The 16,812-nt window shown below is 42.0% G+C and overlaps 1 protein-coding gene across 7 annotated transcripts in view; it reads left to right on the top strand.

The window, feature by feature from the left end:
- Positions 1 to 620: 620 nt before the first annotated feature.
- The window catches only part of GPATCH2L (G-patch domain containing 2 like), a 44,015-nt gene continuing 27,823 nt past the window's right edge, over positions 621 to 16,812 (top strand). For 3 of the 7 annotated variants that reach the window (XR_010783872.1, XM_066552792.1, XM_066552797.1), the window contains exons 1-8: positions 645 to 683; positions 1,156 to 1,475; positions 1,581 to 2,251; positions 8,460 to 8,524; positions 11,892 to 12,068; positions 12,444 to 12,523; positions 14,589 to 14,656; positions 15,476 to 15,515. Coding sequence is in view for 6 of the 7 variants with exons in the window: in XM_066552792.1 (XP_066408889.1) it covers positions 1,593 to 2,251; positions 8,460 to 8,524; positions 11,892 to 12,068; positions 12,444 to 12,523; positions 14,589 to 14,656; positions 15,476 to 15,515 (1,089 nt within the window). In the remaining variant the exon portion in view is untranslated. Of the gene's footprint in view, positions 733 to 1,155; positions 1,476 to 1,580; positions 2,252 to 8,459; positions 8,525 to 11,891; positions 12,069 to 12,443; positions 12,524 to 14,588; positions 14,657 to 15,475; positions 15,516 to 16,812 lie in introns of all 7 variants that reach the window. The other 4 variants (XM_066552794.1, XM_066552793.1, XM_066552795.1 and 1 more) reach the window with 4 other exon arrangements.

The raw sequence follows: 16,812 nt of genomic DNA on the forward strand, positions 1-16,812 counted from the left end.
CCAAATAAACAATAACAACAAACTCCGAAAACCACCCAAACAACAACAACAAAAAACAGAACAAAAATTCCCGAAAATAAACCAAAACAAAACGACGACGAAAGAACCCCACTCAAAACCCGCTGAAGAAGCATCATGAAAGCTGAGAAATAAACGGAATGTTATTCAAAACTAGATGGTGCTAGGTTCACACATGGCTTTATTCTGATGGCTGCTGGCGATGTGTAAGGGGGCACGATAGGAAAAGAGATGCAAGCCTTACGGAGAGGGTAGCAGCACTGGGAAGTTTAATGTGAAGTTTAATTTAGGATGCACACAACTAGCGTGGCAGCAACGAAACGGAGGAGTTTGAGTACCAAGTTTATTTACTGCCCATTACAAATAAAATACGATAACCACAGGTTACGTATAGGCAAGGGCTGCCCCGCTGGCAGGTGACGGCCCTGCAATGGCTCCAGTGGCGGCACCAGCCACGGCGTCAGCACACAGAGGAGCACGGAGCTCGGCAGCGGGCCGCGCTCGGGGGCGGGCCGGGCGGCGGGGCGGCGCTGGCCCGGCCGGGCCGTCAGGGCTCGGCGGCGGCGGCGCGGCGGCCCCGCCCGCGGGCGGGGCGGGCGGAGGAAGTGGCCCGGGGAGGCCGGAAGCGGCGCTGACGAGAGGCTGGCGGAGAGGGGCGCTGGCCGGTGAGCGGGGTCGCGGGCAGGTCCGGCAGGAGGCTGCGCGTCCGGGGCGGTGAGGGCAGTTTTCCCGGCGTTTCCCGGTGAAGCTGGGGGGTGTCGGGCAGAAACAGCGGCGTCTTCCTAGAGGAGGGAGCCAGTGCGGCCGGGTCGCTGAGGAATAAGGGAGGCGGCCTGCGGCAGTGGGTAGTTCACCGGGCTGGAGGTGCGGGTTTCTGAGCCCGGTGGGAAGAGAAAGCCCACGACTGCAAGGCACGGGTAGGGAGAGGGGTGTTGTGAGATTCGGGATTTGGCCAGGACTTTAGGATTGGCACACTGACAGCCCTGAGGTGTAGGGGTGGTATTTTTCAGCAGTAGGAGTTGGGGCTTGGTCTCATACACCCTGTTCTAAGGAGCCCCGCGTCCCGTGCGCCTTGCTTTACAGCTGAAGTGATGCTGGCTTGCAAACTACCTGTTTTACCATCTGTTTTACTCCCAGCTTTGCTGCTTGTCTACTTTTTGGAAGACTCAATCTTTTTGTCAAGCAGGCTGATCCTTCTCTGTTGCTTTACTGAGGCCGGTAGCAAAAACTAGTTGCCGGCTTCCATACCCTTTGGGATGTGTAATTAAGCATGCTGCTTCAACACAAAAGATGAACCTTAAGGCCTTTTCAGACACAGAGCACTCAACCCAACTGCTGCAGTAGAGAGCGATCTGTGCCACCATGGCTAGAAGAGGGATTTAACCCTTGCAGAAAGGATTTAACCCTGCCAGGAAGTGGCAGTTGTCCTGCATTGGGTCCTCCCAGGTAACTTCGAAGTAAGTGTCCAACTCCTTTAATGTTACAAAGGGTATAGCATACTACAGTCCAGAGATGTGTTGGTAGCAGTATTTATGTCTGGTGCTAATTATTGTCATTTTTAGTAGGCATTGCCAATGGATGAACTGGTGCATGACTTGGCCTCAGCTTTAGAGCAGACTTCAGAGCAAAACAAACTGGATGAGCTATGGGAAGAGATGGCGCTAAGCCCACGGCAGCAGCGGCGTCAGCTTCGCAAGAGACGGGGTCGTAAGCGACGCTCAGACTTCACACATCAGGCAGAACATGCCTGCTGCTACAGCGAGGCCTCAGAGTCGAGCCTGGACGAAGCTGTCAAGGATTGCCGTGAGGTGCTGACAGCTAATTTCAGTGACTCTGATGACATGGCAGTGGTCAAACGGCATCCAGCTCTTAGTGCCACCCTGAGGAGCAAGCAACACTTGTGGCATGAGTCAGACTCATTTACAGAGAATGCGCCCTGCCGACCTCTCAGGCGCCGACGGAAAGTCAAACGTGTGACATCAGAGGTGGCTGCCAGTCTCCAGCAAAAGCTCAGGGTGTCAGAGTGGAACTATGAGAGGGGCTGCAGGTTCAAGTCAGCCAAGAAACAGCGTCTTTCACGCTGGAAAGAGAATGCCCCTTGGACATCATCCAGTCATGGCCTTTGCGAGTCAGGAGAGAACAGGCCCTTCCTCAGCAACGGAGGAAGGAAGGAGCGGATGGAGTGTGAAGCCGATGATCAGAAACAGGGTTCAGATGAAAACATGTCGGAATGGTGAGATCTCAGTTTCTTCCCTGTGCTAGTCAGATGGCTGCCTTGCTTGCAGCTGCTTGTAAATGCTGTGCCTTGCTTTTTGAAGTTCTTAAAATTATTCAATGCCGCTCTTTTTGTGAAGATGAGAAATATCTCAGCTGCTTCTAAAATGTGGATTTTTTCAAAGTCTTTCCTGTCAGTATTGTATGATGACCCAGAATGCTTCCTTGAGAAGTTGGCAAGCTGATAGGTTCTGGCTCCTGTTACACAAAGAGTCCTCTGAAGTGTCAGTGGCCTTGCAGCATGCTTGTGGCCTGTGGTTCTGGGAGTAAACTCTCAACTGGCACTTGTGTTGTGTGATTGGTACAAGCTGATCTCCATTTCTTATTTTCAGCATTTAAGTAGTGGTAGATAACAGATCAGATCTCCTATCCATAACTGCTGGCCCTCCGTGCAGGTGCTGTGTGAACCTCAGTCTAACCTTCCTTGCAGTTCTACATTTCTGCTCTTGATCTGATCGTTAAAGCCTAGCTATGGAAGAATGTGGTGAGAGGATGAAGAAGTTGAGGGCAACTTATGTTACTTACAGGATAAGCCTGTGCAAACAGTGGAGTCTGATGTCTTGGTGTCCAGTTTTGGAGAACTTTGATGAATTTGTGGCAGAATCACATACAGGGGATTAAAATAAGACATGTAAATGTCATGGTCTAAATTTGCGTTGCCCTTGGGAATTTTTTTCTCCAACTGTGACTTTTATGCTCTCTGTCTAAGGTTTAGGGTCATAAAACTGCTTCTGTTGGAAGAGATTTTTCAGGTTAGAAAAGAGGCAGCTGCTGAGAATTAAATGGAGGAAATTTCTTAATGAATGGCATACAAAAAGCACATGTGATCACTGATTTTCTAATTATCATTGTGTAAGAACAGCAGACATTGAGGAGACATTTAAAACAAACAAAAAGTATTCTTTTTCATGAAGCCTGAGGTCTGGAACTCTCTACTGCAGGACATTTTAGAGGTCAAAATTTAAATATGTTCAAAAGGGAAATGTGGAGCATAGGCATATCGGGGGCTGTTAAACATTACAGCCCAGATGAAAGATTCCACTCAGGAAGTCCTTAAACTGCTGACTTCTAAAAGCTAGAGCAGCATACAGAGAAGTCTGTTTGTCACGTTCTCATGTTCTTTTCTCAAGCACTGTAGTAGTCACTATCAGAGGAGAGTGGATTTGGAAAGTCTAACTCTTTGCTACAGTATGATTGTTCTTATGTTGAGGTTCAATTAAGTGTTGTGACAGTCTAGCTCCTGCAGTTTGTCAGAGTGGACAGGTGGCACTTCATTATTATGGCTTTGTGGATAATAGCTGGAATTGCAGACTTCTCAGTGCTGTTTTCTGGGACCCTGTGAAAAGCTTAGGTTATAGTAAGTCCTCACTGTGGTCCAGGGAACCACTATTGCATTTTTACTGGGTCAGTTGTGATTTGTAGCATGTAACTCTTACAGAGTGGTCACTTTTTTCTTTTAAGAGTGACTGTTGTTCCTAAAAAGTAGGTGTGAGGTGGGGCTTTACAAGAAACTTGTGGATGGAAACCTTTTGTTGCTAGTTGTTAAAGTAGTTTTATCTTCTTAGAGCTGTTTGCTAGTAGTCCAGGAAAAGAAGTGTGCTAAGTAGCTCCTGAATAGTGCATGTCAGTGGTGATGGACTGAGAGATATCCTTACTAGATGTGGCAGTGATGGACAGTGTTCCTTGAGTTGGTTTTTTTAACACCAGTCAGAATCTGTTCCATCATGTCAGACTTGAACTTAAACCAGCAGGCTTTCATCCAGCCTTTATTTGTGCCAGCCTTGGAAAGAGTAAATAAAGAGCTATGTCCAGACTGTTACTTGAGGACCATGCTGGGAGATGGCTTTGTTCTGTCTCAGTTGTCCCTTGCTCTCAGACTAATTATTGTGCAAGTATATGCATCAAATGACACTTACCATCTGCTGCCAAATCCTTGGGATTCTCTCTGGAAAGCTAGTGCTTGGAATATTTGACCTCTCCAACACCACATGTGTGATCTGTGCTGTGACTCACTAGGGAGGGCCACAGTTGGAGGGAGTAATATATACAGCCCTCTTCACTGCAGAGTATCCCTCACAGCATTGAAGGATCATGCTTTGGTCTCTGCTGCTCTAAATATAGCCCTTTGCTGTGAAACTGGCTGTGTTTGCCTCACTCCCACTGTGCTCTAGCTGTTTTTTCTGGCACAGTAAGGGAAGTACTTTTCGCAGATGTATGACAAGGGCATATCCTGAGGAAAGAAGAAGAAAATTGGATGCCTGAGAGAGCAAATGGTGTGGTTGTCATCACAAGCTGATGGGATGAAAGGGGACTGATGCTGCTTGTGGGACTTGTAAGCAATCTGTGGTGATCTGGTGATTTGCAAAACTTTCATACTGAACTGGTTCCACTACTGTTCACTCCTCTAACAATATGGAGCGTGACAAAATGAAATGGGTTTTCAGGCAAACTAAGTTCTGTATTCAGAATGGATTTTTTTTTAATCTTTTTTCCTCCAATACTGACAATTTCTTGGTTTGTTATGTAGGAATGAATCTGTAAATGCTGAAATATCCTGTGTTTTCTCTGCTTTCTACAAGGCTTCCTATCCTAAGTCACTTCAAAGACCTGTTAATTCAGTTGATAAACTCCCATTCACTGAAAAAGTCTTGGATATGGGTTCTTTACAAGGAAAAGGGTTCTTTTCTAGTTTGCTTGTGGGACTATGCCCAGTCCTTTCCTGGAGGAAGATGAGCTACAGTATTGTGATCCAAGTGTACATATAATGAAATCTTTGAAATTGTTTGCAAAACACAGCAAAAGATGAACATAAATTGAGAGAAGGATGGATGTGCAGGAACACAGTAAGGAAATGATGATGGTTCTGAATTGGGTAATGACATGACCCAATGCCTAATCTATAAATAACTGTGGAAACAACAAAGGAAACAAGTTTTAATTTAAGCAGTCATTTGTATATTTGTGCAAAGGTGACAATTAGCTGCTAAGACTGTTAGAAGTAATATGCCTTTCTGTCCCTAAATGTTTTGAGATTCCCTGCAGCCATAATAAAACAAAGGCAAATTATATATTGAGTGCTGAAGTTTTTTCTCTTGTTGATCTAAACTGAGTACTTCCAGAATGTTCTGGGTTTGGTTTGAAGGCAGAACAAACCATAGTACAAGAGCTGTCTAAAAATCACTTTGAGTAGTGTGTTTACTTGGGAAAAAATATGCAGTTGGTCTCATCTGTTTTCAAGAACCAAAACTCTGTGACTTTATCAAACTTGGGATTCTACTGACCCACCAATGCTGTGAGATTTCACTGGCTTAATGCTGATGTATTTGTCATGGTTTAACCTGCATAGGCAGCTCAGCTCCATAAAGCCACCCACTCACTCCCCTGCAGGGATGAGGGAGAAAAATGGAAGACTAAAAGTGAAAAAACGCTTCAGCTTTAGGTAAAGTTGATTTAGTAGGTAAAGCAAAAGCTATAGTGCGCAAGCAAAGCAAAATAAGGAATTCACTATTTCCTATCAGCAGGCAGGTGTTCAGCCATCTCCAGGAATGCAGAACTCCATTATTTGTAACATTATTTGGGAAGATAAAACACCACAACTCCAAATGTCCCTGGTTTTATTCTTCTTTTTCCCAGCTTTTGTTGCTAAGCATGACATTATATGATGTAGGATATCAGTGTGGTCAGCCAGGGTCAGTTGTCCAGCCTGTGTACCTCCCATCTTCTTGTGCACCTCCAGCCTGCTCACTGGCAGGGCAGTGTGAGAAAGCTTTGGCACTGTGTAAGCACTGCTCAGCAATAACTAAAACATCCCTGTGTTATCAACACTGATCACAAATCCAAAACATAGAACCAAAGTGCTGCTATGAGAAAAATTTAACTCTGTGCCAGCCAAAACCAGTACAATGTTCTGGCCTGAGAATGTGACCATTGCTCATCCTGAATGTGCAGTTAAGTTGCTTTACCCTTTGGAAGGGAGCTGCTTTGATGACAGTCTGCAGTTGCATTCATGAGTCTGGCTAAGCTGATGAATTGGAGGCCAGTCTCTCCATAAAAAAAAAAAAAAAAAAAAAAAAAAATTCCTATCTTGGAAGGCAAGTGACAAAGACAGAGTGTTCCGCTTCCCCTCCTTTTCCAGCCCAGCCTGACCTTCTGCAGCCCCTCCGTGCCTCTTGTTTTCTTATTTTTATAGAAAATCAATATCCCTCCTGACACAAACAATAGCTCAGGCAAAAGAATAAATGGGGGAAACCTGAGATCTCTGTCCATCACCTCTCAGTTTAACTCCCCCAAACTATTTAATTATAAGCATGCTTTGCTTCAGGTGTTTGCGACAGTGAAATTGCTAAATGAGGACCATTTTAACCAAAGATTGGGTGATCAATAACATTCTATAGCAGTAGCTTGTCGGATCAATAGCATTCATTATTTCATGGTTAAGGTAAGTAGCCCCCTTTGCAAGTGGAGGTCATTAATCAGTGCTTACTGGACCTACAGAAAGGCCTGCATAGGAGTCTAGTTCATGTTCAGCCCTGCAGTGTAAAAGGGGTAGTGAAGAGGGTGAAATCCCTAAAAGTTTGTTCCTGTAAAGCACTGGCAGTGATGCTTATCTGTAAGGAACTAAAGAGCTCTCAGTGCAACAGGATGCTTATAAAGTACAGTTAATATGACCTGGATGCTTGTCAATGCTTTTTCCTTTCTCAGGCACCTTTCCTCTGAGGATGCTAAAAACCTTATGAAGCAGTTAGTCGGTCCTCACATCTGCAGCTTGTGAGGATTGTTTATCCAAGCTATCAAAAGGGAAAGCAGGCATGCTAAGGGATTGGCCCAGGGTCATACAGTTAGGTGGTAGGAGAGCTTGGGATGAAACAATTAATTCTTGGTTCTCAGTCCTTGACCTTAATTGCTATGGTGTATATGTGGGAGGATGAATGCATGGCCCGGCTTAGTAATGGATTAATTTGGAATTTGATATTAACTTGCATGCTGTATAGATTGTTCATCCTTTAAGTATAAATGGCCTTTATACAATGATGAAGATGCAGAATTTTAGATATCCAGCATGATGAGTTGACTTGGCTGTTCTTGAGAGTGTGTTTTCTAAGACCAACAATATGCTCTCAAAATAGAGTTTTATTCTGTGCCTGCAGTTCTTTAGAGTGACGTATTTTGTGGTCCCTCATTATTCAGCCTTGTAAATCAGGGGTTTCTGGTATGATCTCTAGGATGATCAAGTTTCCCTGGAAGAGTGGCATCCAGAGATACTTTCAAACAGCATTCCCTGATTGGAGACTGATTCTAGTGCTGACTTACACCTGGGGTTCACATCTAAGGTCTTAGTGCTCGGGGAGTAGGCAGTAAGTAGTTTCTGCTTGTCCTGGTATCTCTCAGCTAAATCAGAGGAGGTACTGCCTGAAGTGTCCGAGGAATGAGTTCAAGTCAGCGTTAAAGCCTTCAGATGCTTGGGACTGACATGAGCAGGTACTTCTGCTATAAATATTTGTCTAGCTTTGCAGGTCAATTAATAGCTTTCTACACATTATTTTCTAGCTCTATTCTTTTGTTCAAGAATTAAATATTCTCTAACTGCTTCAGGAAATGCAAAGCAATGCAAAATGCTATGACAAGGTTGCATTCAGCAGGATCAAGTCATGCTGTGCTAAGGTATTTAGCTGGAGATTTGTAAATGTCACAGCTGCTCTTTACTTCACATAAAATAAAAGTTGGTGGAGGGGAGGCTGTGTGATAGTGTAACATTTTTGAGGAAAAGGAATCTGAAATAGAAAACTTAGGAGGGTTTTCAGTTAAGTGACCCAAGGACAGTGTTTTTAACTGCATTTAATTTCCTGGTGAGTATTCCACGTGATGCCATAGTTAGGTTAATTCTAATACCTGAGGCAAATGCCATTTTATTAATTACTTCTTGATAACTTAGAACTAAACTAGATACAGGATTCTACTCCTTTTCAAGTGATGCAGCGTTGATAAGTTTTAACAGAAAGAAAGCAGTTACATTTTGTTCTAGAGCCAGTCATGTATCTGAAATTCAGTTCTTGTGAGACATGTAAAACATTTTGGTCTTGGAGAAGCTAGTAAAATGTAGTAGAGTGGTTTTTGTATTATGCCTGTTGCAATTGTAACCATGTTTTTTTTCTCTGTTTTTGTTCCAGTGAAACCAGCAGTGTTTGCAGCAGCAGTGATACTGGCCTCTTTACCAATGATGAAGGCCGCCAAGGTAACAGGTGTCCTGTGATTTTCCTCATGTGCTGCTAGGGAGTTCCTTGCTTTCTTTACAAGTGCAAAGAAAGATCTATGTTTGAAGAGAGACAGAGAGGGAATTGTGTGAGGAAAAACCAGTGGCAGGGAGCAGCTAGAAGTTAACCAATGAGATGAGGGCTACAAATGTATGATTTTCTTAACACTACACTTTCTCTGATGAAATACTTTGTGTATCAGATCCATAATATTTGCAATATAAGAAACTATTATTGTGGAAAGGCACAGACATACAAGAGGAATTTGAGAGCTCTTCATAATAAAAAAGCACAGCTTATGATTTGTTTCTGTAGGTGTTTTAATGGTTGTCTACATACCATTAGCACCTGAAATCTGTTAGTTGTTTTTTCTATGAGAAGAGAAGAGAAGGAGAAGGAAGAGAAGATGGGGAAAAAATTACTTAATGCTGACAAGTTACCTAATAGACTGTGCTGAGAAGATGATGGTGATATGTGATAGGTCTTATTTCTTTAAATATGTGTTCCTTCCTTGCTCTTTTGGGCATTAGTTGAATGTTGTATTTTCTATGTCTATTGTAGAAATGGTATCTTAGGAGTTTTGAGTGTGAAGTGCAATCTGGTTTTATCAACCACAGCACAGTGTTCAGTTGATGTGGGATAGGGCAGAAGTGTGAAATATGTTGTAGTAGATGCGCTGGCATTGAGGACTGTTACATTTGGAGCACGTGGAATGTCACCCTAGAGACCTGCAATTCTGTGCACTCTGATTCTGTCACATTTCACAAGCTAAGATTTGGATGAGATCTCTTCTGGGAATATATGAGTGCTAAAGGAAGTAGCACCAGTCACTCAATAGGATAAACTGCTTCCACTAGCTTGTTAATGGCCTGGGTACCTGTGTGAAGCAGCACAATGATAGCAAACATGCTTATGTGTTTTCTGATCGTATTTTAGGCTGTAGGACCAGTCTGTGATCTTAGGGGAGTATAATACTTTGCTTAAGAGTAGGGATTTCAAATATCAGCTTTGACTGTTGCTGAAAAATAACTGTTTCTAGACTCTGGTTCTTCAAAGGCAAGAGAAAAGTAGAATCTTTTGCCCTCTCTTTTTATTGATAATTTTTCAGGGGGAGCTGAAATTAGTGAGCCCTTGTATATTAGATGACAAAGCAGAGTAGTGACTGAAGTGTTTTACTTCATCACTTGAGACAAGATGGATGGAGACTGGATAGTGTATATATATAGCTGTCTATATGCTTGCCCTATATACTTGCCCTGATTTTGTACCCTGTTTTAGACATTAACTTTTGGCTGCTACTGGAAGTAGGATGCTCAATATACAGGAACATGTAGAAATATGACTTAGATGAATTAATAAAGTCCAATTACAGCCTTCTCTGTCTTGGTAAGAGAAGAGGTTTGGCATCCTTGTCATCAGGTCTCTCTCTGTTCAAAGAGTTGATACTGTGATAGCTTTCTGGCAAGATGTTTTAGATTACAGTTATGTTAAAAGGGTTAAAAATATTGTTGCACTTTTAGACTAAATAAAAAATATCTCCTTTTCCTTTGTTTTCTTAACAATTCTTAGTCATAAAGTAAATAATAAAACAACAGCTTTCTATGTCAGTAAGATGGAGAGAATGCAAATTTTTTTTTTGTCACAGATCATCACCTTATGAATAGTTTTCCAGCACAATTACAGGCTGAACAATGGGAAACTTAATCTGGCAGCATTCTTAAATAAATGCAGGGTTTTTCCCTCCTTATTTTGAGGTTGCATCATGTAAAATTTGTGCTGTTGCTAATTAAATAAATCATCTTTTCAACTGCACATACCAGCACACTTCAGTGAGCAGAGAATGATCCTAGTTCATAATTTGATTGTAAGGTGGGTTTTTTTGGTTTTATATTTGTTACATGCATTGGGATCTCTCACAGTGAAAATGACTGAATATTAGCATATGATGCTGATGGTTAAAGTTTGTCTTGTGGAAACAGTGATTTGAGGTAGACAGGGCACTATGCCCAAATTTCTAGGAGTAGTTTTGCACAAATTAAGATCTCTTAGAATAACTATTTAACATTACTTAGTTTTAATTTGCTATGAAGTGGAGATGGGATTTTTATACTTTAAGATAAAACTGGTAGGTCAACTAGTGCATGGCAGAAAAAACGATGTCAGACTTTGGGATAAAGTGTTCTGGCTGTCCTCCCTGTTGCTGATCAGAGTTGGTTTTGTGTGTTGCTTCTTCTGTTATGTGCAAGATTGCAGCATTCTTATTAGGATGAGTTTTTTTTTACTTTCTTGTGTTCTTTTTTTTTCTTTTTTTCTTTCTTTTTTATTTTTTTTCCCAGCAAGACGTGTGAGTAGGCATAATGGACTTCAGTCAGGAATAATGTAAGTCAATGAGGAAAGGAGAGTTAGTGGGGATGCTTGAGTTGAGGCTTAGTGGTAGGCAAATGAGAATTTTCCCTAAGGTAGGTGTGTTAGTTCTTTAAGGCAAGATGAAGGACCTTGTAATTACATGGGACTATGTGTGAGTTGGGCTACTGAAATGCTACATGTGTCAGGTTCTTTGCTCTCCTTTTTTTTTTTCGTATGCTGCTCATGTGCTACTGGTCTCAGGGAATTTCTAGCCAGACACATTTACTATGAACAGTGTCTGATGCAGTTCAGTTTTAGATTGCAACTGCATTAACTACAGCAACCCAGCTCCATGGAGACTTTGGTCGTGACTTCTGTTGCTGCTGCCTTAGTTTTCCAAAGGGTTTGTAGTTCTTAGAGATTCTAAGAAGTTGATTGAGAGCAACTCACAGCATGGTTAGTACTTACACTCAGAGTGACCATTTCTGATAATTACGTGTTTTTGTCTTAGCTGCTGTCTTAGGAGACTAGGGGTCTTTCTCATCAGTATGTTTCTTTTGCTTACTCTGTGAGCCTGGTCTTCTCTTGTGAAACTTCTCCTGTGACAGCCTATAACATGTGCCAAATGATTGGCCTCTACCGGTGTCACAGTAATTACTTCAGAGAAAGAGTTCTGCATAAGACATCACACAACATTGAACTAAGGTTGATGAGATGCAGTAGGTACAGAGTGCTAAACCTGCCCTAGGCAGGTCTATAAAGAGGCTTTGTTCTATAGGGAAATTCTGGAGACTGATGAGTTGGATAGTTTAAAGTGTTTAGTGAGGCCCCATAGTTACTGAAGATCATTGAAACAGAATACAAATATAAGGCTCTCCAAGAATGAATTCTTAATGAGACTTCAACTGTTTCACATTCAGATATGCCTACTTGTAGTATTTTGAGGAACTGTCCCAGGGTACCTTGATGTTATTTGTGGCTAATTCCATCCTATTTCTTTAGGAGATGATGAGCAAAGTGATTGGTTTTATGAAGGAGAGTGTGTTCCAGGATTCACTGTCCCGAACCTTCTTTCCAAGTGGGGAGCGGATCACCGATCTGAAGTGGAGAGGATTGACTCAGGCCTGGACAAGCTCTCTGTTTCCACCTTCCTTTTGCCCTCACAGCCAGCTCAGAGAGGTGAGGTCCAAAGGAATTGTATTTGAGAACTTGTGATATGATGGCAAGAGTAGATTCTTTTCATAGGTGTTGCATTTAAACTGGTATTGGTGATCTGTTAGTTTTTTTTTTTTTTTAAGATCCAGTTACGAAAAAGCTGCACTATTGGCCAGTTTACTGAAATAGTCATAACAGCTGCCCATTGGCAGTCTTCCTTTTTTTAAATGTAAGGACTTTATTTGATTTGTGAATAAACTGGCATATCTACATCTTTGAAACTGAAAAACAAGAGACAGAGGATCTGATTTGATTACTGAACTAAGGAGTTTTCCTGGTGGATTTGTCAGGAAGAATCTTCTATGTTCATTGCTCAGTTTTTCTGTATTTGGTTTTCAGGATTTCATGCTCGCCTGAATCGCCTTCCAGGAGCTGCTGCCCGTTGTCTCCGTAAAGGTCGGAGGAGGCTGGTTGGCAAGGTATGACCTTTTGAAAGATGATCATTTTGTATTTCAAATTCTGGTCAGCCCTGAAGTACTATTCTAAGATACCACGTAAATTGTTTTCTGCAGAATGGTCCTGTAAATTTTTTTGTTTCATGTGTTGTTTGATTTGTTTAACTGCTTTGACTGTCAGAAGATGATTGAGTGACTAAGTGGATTTTAAGGCACATTTGGAGTGGCAAAGGCAGCTGATCAGCGCTGAAAGCAGTATGAAAGGAGGCCTGAAGAAGAATGTCAGGGAGCATAAATATCAAGAAGATTTAGACAGAATATTGGGGAAAATGATGATGGCATGAGACTTGCGCATGCTCATCTGAGACTACAAGGGCAGAGAGGTGCCTCAAAGGTGAAGGAAGGCCAAATTTTATATAGGGAAGAAGACTGATATGAATGGCAGCAAAGGAAGGTGGTTTTAGCAGTTGCATTTTTAGTGGGAAGAGAGGAGAGTAAAAAGGTATATGCAGTAAATGCAGACAAAGCTGCCCAAAGCTGTTGACTAGTTTTAATATATTAGGGCATACACCAAACAACATATCAGTCCTTTTTCTAATAGAACAAACAATACTTTGCGGATGTCTGTCAAAAAGAGAGGGGTACACCTGGTTGGGTCTGCATCATGGAATATTGAGCACTGCTGTTTGTTATAAAAGATGGTTCTGAGAAGGAAGGTGTTGGCTGTGTTTGGCTTTTCTTTTTATTGTGATGTCCTCTGTGCTTTTGAAAACATTGGCATAAGTTCTGACCTGGCTGGCTGTAGTCTGCTAACAAGGTTGTGTTAGGGGGGCCTGGAGTCTGGAGGAGTGCGACAGCTGCCTTCTGTTCAGTCATACTTGAAAGATCCTTGTCTGCCCCTTCTTTCTTCCACTCACCTTGCTTAATTGTAACCGGCATTCAAAATATGAATCCTCAGCTGGCAAGAAACTGACTTTACGCAGGGTTCCTGAGGCCACCTGCAAGTGACTGGGCCTGGCGGCACACCTCTAATGATCCAAATGAGAAGGATAATATTTACTTGTTTAATTCATCTTCATCACCTTAAAGGGATCTTTGTCATTTGCAGTGGAGGTCACTGCTCCCCCTTCCCTATCTCTCTCGAAATTGTAATCATAAATAATGAGTTTCATTCAGAGCTCCCCGGCAGCGAGCTGCTAATTACCAAAAGTACGGCTTGTAATTTACACAGTAATAAACTGTAAATTTAAACATTATAGCACTTAAAGTTAATAATTTTCCTGTAACAAATAGCTGTAACAAATAGCCCATCTTTCACCCCTGCTGCTACAGCTGCCCCCAAACTTTGAGTGTGTTTTGCCTATATACCTGGCACAAACCTTACCTGTGGACGACTTTTGCCCTCATCTTCAGCCCCTTGCTGAAAAGCATACTTCTTTCTTGGAGGCAGTTGCTATGCAGATGTGAACAGCTGGTGCATGTACGTGTGTGCCAGCATTGAGCACATACACAGGTTAGCATCTTGCAGGAAGCAACACGCTCCCAGAGCAAGTCCTTTCTCCTAGGACCTGCCTTTTCTTCAGTTGCTGGAGGTCCTGCTGCTGAACTGCTGTTTTCAGAAATGGCAAAAGCATCATGCTTTTACTCCTTAATTTATTAATTGCTGGTTGGTGGATCTCCACTGTTAATAGAACAGTGTAGTGTCCTATCTCAGCCTGTTTGTAGCCCAACTGACCCCAGTAACATGGAAAAAAGCATTTCCCAGCTGTCTCCCCTGCTCTCATGCATCCTTGTGCTGCATACTTTGCTCTAGTTCAGTTTATGGTGTGCCCCTCTGCAAGCAAATATCATCACTAAAAATAAAAAACAAGCCTCATAAATAAAATTGAATTATTTTCTGCTATTCTAATTAGTTAAATCATCTCAGGTGAAGTTCTAAAAGGAAGGAGTGAACATGTTTAGCTGAGAGTGGGCTGGTAAGGAAAGGATGTGCCCTAGGGGAGTAATATCTGTTTTTACTGGCAGCAGCAAGCTATTTTCTGCTCACTGTGTGAGGGTTTGCAACCTTTTGCCTGTCTTTGTGTTTCAGGAGACCTCCATGAGCACTCTGGGCACCGAGAGGCTAGGTCACATTGTTAGTGATCCACGCCAGAAAGAGTAAGGCCCTTAACTGTTGTTATATAGAACTTTGGGAAGGGAAGAAGAGCTACAGGATCCTCTTCCCTTTCAGGGGGTGAAGAACATGAAGAACTGGGTGGACAATTAAGCATAACCTGTGGAATGGGAGGCAGTATTCTACTGATAGCTTCTCTGTTTTCTTACTTGTAATTGCTGACTTCCCTTTGTTATATATATATGTTTATATAAGGCTGCCCCAGTGTGTGGATGCTAGTCAAATGCTCTTTTTTTACAGTCAGCTTTTTTTTTCATCCTCCCTTATAATGTGCCATTCTAGTAACTGCAGATCTTTTGGACATTAAGAGAAGACTAAGCCCCATATGTTCATTTTTTAAAATACTTCTTTGTGGAGCTGTACTATGGGCGCATAACCAGACTGCAGAAATGATGCTGACAAGGCAGCTGTGAAATTACTTCTTCTTTCTTTGGTGTTATGTCTCCTTCCACAATTAGTATATTTAAATTGTACTCAGCACTGGAAATAGTCTTGGTGCTTATCTTTTGGCATCTGTCTAATGCTGTTCTGGGGAATGGGTAGGTAAGGATGGCATGTCTTGACTGTAGTGCAGTGGGTCCAGCCTTCACCAGCTGTAAATACCTTATTTTCTTCCTTGGATATGAAATTTGTTGTTTTTAATATGACTCCTGATGATGTTTAATCTTTTTCCTTCTCTCTCCATCTTTGTTCTTCCTTTCCCCTTCTTTTCTTATCCCAAACCCTCCCAAATCCCTTTTTTCTCCCCATGTTCATTCCTTGGCATTGTGCCCACCTGTCCTTTCAACTCTGCCTCCTTCCAGTTTTTGGTTACCATCCATGGGGAAGAGAGACCGCAACCAGGTAAGGAGACTCTGCTTTTCCTTTTTTATTTTCTTGGTTCCCTTCTCTCTAGAAAGGACACAGTGCTGGCTTCTGATTTCTCACACACTGTGGCCTGTGTACTTGAGGTAAGGCAGTCCTGTCCCTTCTCATTTTGTTAATTGATGTCTTCTGGACTTTGAACACAACCCATTTCCTGGGCGTTGTATTGACTATTTAAACTGAATAGCACAGTTTATACTTTTATTTATCTCCCTGTTTCAGGTTAGTGTTTGCCATCCTTTCTGACAGTGAGTGGGAGGGAAAACGCCTCTTGACAGGAGGAGCTTTGGCCTCTCAAAATTCCATAAGAATTGGAACCTTTTTCTCTTTTTAAATGCTTTGTTTTGCCTTGTTTGGCTCAGATTTCTACCTGATAGTCTCATCCACAGAGAAGGGAAAAAATGGTGAGCTTAAATTTTGTAGTTAAATAGCTGTAAAATGTACTTAAATAGCAGGAAAATGTAAGAGGTGATAAGCAAGAGAAATAGGCATTCTTGTAACTGAAACTCTTGTGTGTGCACTTTTATATTCTCCAGTAACTCTTTCTAAGCTTCAGTGATAGGAGATTTTTTTTACTTTAAGATATAAAAGCCCAGGTTCTTGATAGCAAAGAGCAAAAAAAAACATTCTTCCGTTTGAGCAGTCATATTGTAGCAGTGCTTCTGGCCATGCACACTCCTTTCTATTCCCATATGAGTTGTTTTATGGTTGGTGAGCAGTAGGACTGATTTTTTTCCCTTTCAGGTGACTAAAAATGCATATATGGAAAGAAATAATTTTCAAACCTTTGTGCAATTGCATGTTTTCCATTAGTGAGAACATTTTACAGATTGCTTTCATATTGTTGTAATAATACTCTTATCTAAAGATAAGAGTAACTATATAAGCTTTAAAATGACCAAAAGTAACTTTTGTTTTTCTTAAATGAACTTGAATCAGCCATTCCAGTAACAGAGGGTTCCTGGTGATTCTCCCTACTGTGCAGTTGCAGTGTTACTGACAGTAACCAAGCAGTCCCACTTCAGGAGGAACTCCCTGATAGCAGCAGCTTTGTGGTGCATCTTCTTTCTCAGGAAGGTGGAGGGTAAAGGCTTAGTACTGAGTTCTGAAGTTGCAGACAGCTTGTATGAGGAGTCCAGCTACAGGTGTGGATTGTTCCTTTTTCCTTAATTAAAAATGCATCAGTAATCCTAGTAATACAAGAAAAGCATTCAGGAGATTGGTGTAGCACTTTGCAAAGCAGATGGAAATTAATTTTGTGCTTGAGGTGTGAATT

This window comes from Molothrus aeneus, chromosome 6 (assembly GCF_037042795.1).
Source record: "Molothrus aeneus isolate 106 chromosome 6, BPBGC_Maene_1.0, whole genome shotgun sequence".
Classification (NCBI taxonomy): Eukaryota; Metazoa; Chordata; class Aves; order Passeriformes; family Icteridae; genus Molothrus; species Molothrus aeneus.